The sequence below is a fragment of the Tribolium madens genome, unplaced genomic scaffold (assembly GCF_015345945.1).
Source record: "Tribolium madens isolate multiple individuals breed KSU strain unplaced genomic scaffold, Tmad_KSU_1.1 Scaffold_97;HRSCAF=244;Tcas5.2_LG3a, whole genome shotgun sequence".
Lineage (NCBI taxonomy): Eukaryota > Metazoa > Arthropoda > Insecta > Coleoptera > Tenebrionidae > Tribolium > Tribolium madens.
The window spans coordinates 14,417,199-14,422,659 of NW_025401069.1; the positions used below are offsets into that span (position 1 = coordinate 14,417,199).

At 28.1% G+C, this 5,461-nt stretch overlaps 1 protein-coding gene across 1 annotated transcript in view; it reads right to left on the reverse strand.

Moving 5' to 3' along the window:
* The window catches only part of LOC123014630 (protein bric-a-brac 2-like), a 245,719-nt gene that overhangs the window by 9,916 nt on the left and 230,342 nt on the right, over window positions 1-5,461 (reverse strand). Inside the window, exon 5 of the mRNA XM_044413837.1 lies at window positions 3,881-3,938. Within this exon, the coding sequence (XP_044269772.1) occupies window positions 3,881-3,938 (58 nt within the window). The remainder of the gene's footprint in view (window positions 1-3,880; window positions 3,939-5,461) is intronic.

Below are 5,461 nucleotides of genomic sequence, written 5' to 3' on the forward strand. Positions count from 1 at the left end.
ATTCCATCACCATTTTATAAATATTTTAAAATTTTTTGAAATCAAAAGTTTCCAATTTTTTCGAGTGGGAAAAATAGAAAAAAAAACATTTTTCCAAATTTTACAAAAAAACGCTTTTATGTCTCATAGGACTCACAAAAAACGCCATTTAGTTCTATATTTATTTTTCAGTTTCTCCGATTTTTGGTAAAAAAACCGCTCAAGATCAGCGAGTAAACCCTGCAAAATAACCTAAAATTTTAAGTTTTTGGCGTCACTTTCCCAAATTCTGTCAAAATAAATGTTTTTTTATTAAAAAAAAGTTTCACAATCTTAAAAGAATTCTTATTCTTGCAATTGAAATAAAAAATTGCATTCAGCACAAAAATACAAAAACGTTTAAAACCAGAGTACAACTTGTTGATTTGAAAAAATCCAATCATTGAAAAAATTAAATCTACGACCCGGAAGTGATCGTAAAGCCAAGTTTAGATCTCCTGCTTGTAGCTCGTAGGAAGTTTGAATGAAGGATAATCGATTATCAAGAGTCACTAAACCAAAAACGCTTCTTGAATACGATTTAAAACCTATTTTCAGGATTTTCAGGTTTCTCTCCAATTGTGATTAATTATTTCAAAATGTGCGATTTTTATTCTAATGCAATTTTTTTTTGTACTCACCAAAATAATTTTTGCAGGGTAATAAATAGAAAATAAGGCGCGGAATTTCCCTTGTACGAATGTAAAGCAGTGTTGTGTTGAAACTCAGTCAATAATTTTATAAATTATACATAAAACGCCACAATGAAATTAAACATTTGCACATTAATAGCAACTGTTTCATTAATACATTATTAACTGCAGTAAATAAATTTAATTAAATACATAATTTATTTCTAATGTTATATCGACTGTTGTTCGAGTATTGAGATAGCTGACGGACCTGATGTTAATCTTTAATGATTCCATTACGGCTTGACCTGTAGTGTTGCTAATTTATTTAACTACTTTGTTATTTGAATCTCATTGTTATAAAATAATGAAATTTTTAATTGTTAATTGATTGGCGGGAAGTCGATACAGAAATCGACATGATTGTGCGCCCTATTCTAGTATTGTTATCGAACCGATTTATAATTATACCAGATCTTAATTGAATCCGAATTTTTCACCCCGCTGAGATGGGCGGCCACTCTTATACCATTGTACACAATTTTAATTAAATGCGGCATACAGGGTGTTCGCAGATTACACGGCATTTCTAGTTAAAATTAAAAATAATTTGAGGCTAAAAACCCGTCTCCGCTGAACGCTGAAATTATTTTTTTTTTCATAAAAACTTACTAAACTGACAATTTTTTTTGGGCAAAAGTGAATAAAAACTTTCAGTCAACATTTTTACACAGTCAAAATAGCCTAACTCTGAAATTAAGTTGCCAATTTTGAATATTGTCGAGACTTCTTATTGTTCTGAAAAAAATTTTTTGTACTTAGAATCAAAATTAAAAAATAAATTATCTTTTTTTTAATTTGACAACAAAATCGTATTACGTGGTCCCTGGGACCTTTACAGGAATTCAAAAAAAGTCGTTTAATTTAGTTTAAAAATTTCATATAAGAACTTAACTTTTTCAAAAAAATTCAAAGAAATAACACGATAAAAATCTCAAGAAAATTCGAAAACCATTCATTAAAATAGTATTTCATTTACACATTTAGACCATATTTCAAAAATTTATTGCAATTTAAATTTTTTCGAGCATTTTTACGAATTTTTCGAGCATAAAAACTTTCACGGTCAACATTCAAGACAAATTACTTTCATTGATATTTTTACCCTTATACTATTTCAAAAAAAGTCGTTTAGTTTAATTCATTTCATTCATTTAATTTATAGCTAATTTTTTCAAACATTTAAAAAAAAACACGATAAAAAGCTCCAAAAATTCGAAATCCATTCCTCGAAATGGTATTTCATTGGTCACATGACAATTTTAGATTTATATCATATTTCAAAATTTTTTTGCAATCAAAAGTTTCTAGACTATTTTTACGAATTTTTCGATTCTAAAAAAATCTATTTTTTCCAAGCTTGACCTAAGACCTTAGACTCACATAAGAGTACCAAATTTAGTTCCATATTAATTTTTCATTTCGCGATTTTTTCAGTAAAAAAAGGCTCAAGATCAGTGAGTAAACTGAGCAAAATAACCCAAAATTTTTTGTTTTTCTACATTACTCTCGCAAATTTTACCAAAGTAAATAAAATTATCAAAACTTTCATTATTTATTGCAACTTCATTTCAACGTCAAAGGCCACTTTGATAAAAAATCCCGACTATTTTTGCAATTTTTACGATTTTTTTACGAAGATTGATCTAAAAACGTTCTATACCTTTTACGTGTCCTTTAGAACTAATAAAGGAGTCCGAAAAACATCACTTATTTTTCGATTTCTCAGATCTTTTCATTATAAAAAAAACGCTCAAGATCAATAAGTAAACTGATCAAAATAACACAAAATATTTAGTTTTTCGCGTTACTTTCCCAAATTCTGTCAAATCTCTAATTATTCATTGTTGCCAACTTCATTTCAACATCATAGGTCACTATGTTCGGAAATTTATTCAATGCTTGACGCGTGTAAACACCTGATAATTTTTTTTGTGCATAAAAACTTTCACGGTCAACATTCATGACAAATTAATTTCATTGATATTTTTACCCTTATACCCTTACACTAATTAAAAAAAAAAAGTCGTTTAGTTTTAAAAATATATAGGTAATTTTTTCAAAAATTTCGAAAAATAAACAAACGATAAAAATCTCCAGAAAATTCGAAAACCATTCGTCAAAATGGTATTTCATTGGTGATATGACAATTTTACATATAGACCATATCTCAAAATTTTTTTGCAATCAAAATTTCTCGATTATTTTTTCGATTTTTCGATTTTGAAAAATACGAAAAAATTTGTTTTTTTAAAAACGCTTTATGCCCCCTTGGACCCACATAAAAGTACCAAATTTAGTTCCATATTAATTTTTAATTTCTCCAATTTTTTCAGTAAAAAAAGGCTCAAGATCAGGTAGTAAAGTGAGCAAAATAACCCAAAACTCTTAGCTTCTCATTACTCTCCGAAACTCTGTCAAAATAAATAAAAGTTTCATAACTCTTGTTATTCATTGTTGCCAACTCCATTTCAACGTCAAAGGCCACTTTGATCAGAAATTTCTCCTCTATTTTTGCGATTGTGAGAAAAACGAAAAAGTCAGTTTTTCCCAAACTTGACCTAAAAACGTTATTATTATTATTATTAAATTGACGCGTGTAAACACCTGAAATTTTTTTGTACACAAAGTTATCCCTCTTTTGTGCATAAAAACTTTCACAGTCAACATTCAACGATTATTTTCATTGATTTTTTACTTCACACAAAAATGTTTGGTATTCTCAAAGCGAATTATTTTAGTGGTATTTATAAAATATCAAATATTTAATAACAATGTTGACACATCTTGTAGTTATCGACTAGAAACGGATCAATGATAAAGTATGATTGCTGTTTATAAATTTAATTTCAGGTAGAGAAATGAGGTTTAATGTCTAATATTTTGCATTCCATAAAATATAAATATAGAGGAGGATGGTTTTCCTTTATAAGTAGGTACTTAAAATAAAAATGTAAGACTTTACTTTAGCGTGGCAGTAAATAAAATACGAGTCATATCAAATGTCACATCGGTATTAATTTTAGTATGTAATATTAAAGTGGAGTAAATTTATAAGTAGAACATGGTGAAACTGGCAATCAAAGCCGATAAAAATAATAGTAGAAAAATCAAAGCTTGTAACAAAGCTTGTTGAATTATGAAACAGTGTTTAAACCGTTGACACTTACCGGCTATAGAAGACGTAGAGGCACCGAGCCAAGCATGGGAAGACTCCAATAACTTGGCCTGAAAACAGAAAAATGAATCAATTTAAGTCCTAGTGCGATAATGGAATGAAAAATTCACATCGTCGTTGTGAAAGCTTCAAACAAACCCCTTTTTTGTTCCTGCGCCCCAACGACACGTAAAATGACGTCACATGCCCTTCTTACTACATTAAAAATTTACGCCCATTAATACTTAATTATATTTGTTCTCTTGAATAATTAAAAGGTTCACTAACAATGTTTTTATTATGTATGCTTGTACGTACGTGTAGTATAAGTAATTCATTACCGAGTGGATATTTGTGTACATATCTATCGAGTTAATGTGGTTTAAATGTTTCAGGATTGTAATTATGATTGCCAGGTTACAGTATTACAATTTCGAAATATTTCACGTGACTACATCTTGTTTTCATATCGACGAAAACAGGATTCGAATAAAACTTGGTCACATAAATAATAAATGCGAGTCGAGAGGATAAAACCCTCCCTGTTAAGATTATTTCACAACAAATTTATTAAAAAGTTTCACCACAAATATTTATTTATTTTTTCATTACGAAAAATTACAGTCTAAATAGCGTGTACCAAACATTCAATTAAATTAACTTTTTTAGGAGAGCGATTGAAATAAATTAATGAAATTTATTTTAATTATTTTGTGAAATAGTCAATTCTAAAAAAGAGGAAAATAGACAGACATTTCTAATTTTTATTTTTTAACATTTGAAATTCGGCGTCACGTAGTATCAACAACGTAAATTTTGTTTTTTCTTTACATGAAAATTACCAAGTCAAAAAATTGGTGGAGAAAAATTGTGTTTTGTGTTTTCAAAGCGTTATATCTGAGGACATAAAACAACAAAAACAGACTACAAAAAATTAACGAAAACGAAAGTGCATGTAGAAAAAAGCAAGTAGGGTAAATACGGGAGAGCTGGACCAACGGGAAAAAAGTGCTTTGCAATTTGGAACCTAAATTTCTATAAAATATTTGCGAATCCGATGTGTGAACTCTAGTTCTAGTTCAGTTTGTTAATAGGTTTTTCACATGTCAAAAAAGTATATACGGAGTGATTTTTTTGAAAAAAAAGGAGACAATGTAGAATTTTTATTCCATAGCATATAAACTGACAATTTTAGAATTTTTCTAAATGTCATACTAAATTTTGGGCTAATTTCAACGTTCTAATTTTAAGGCATTAGTTTTCTTGGTACAAACATGTAAAATATGTTTCACTTTTGAAAAAATCATCAAAGTTAAAAAAATAATAAAAGTTAATAAAATCTAGTTGCATGGTGTCAACTAAGACAATGGCATTATTGGAATGTCAAAAAGCAGCAAATGAAAGAAAATATTGACAATATTTTTTCAAATTGTTGATAAGAAATGAAATAATTACCTGTAACAAATCAAAAAACCATCTAACTCTACTTAAATGTATTTTATTATTATTTATTCATTTATTTCGTTTATTTTAATAAGACTAAGGTTAACGTCAATTTTTTTATTGACACCATGCAACTAAATTTTCTCAAATT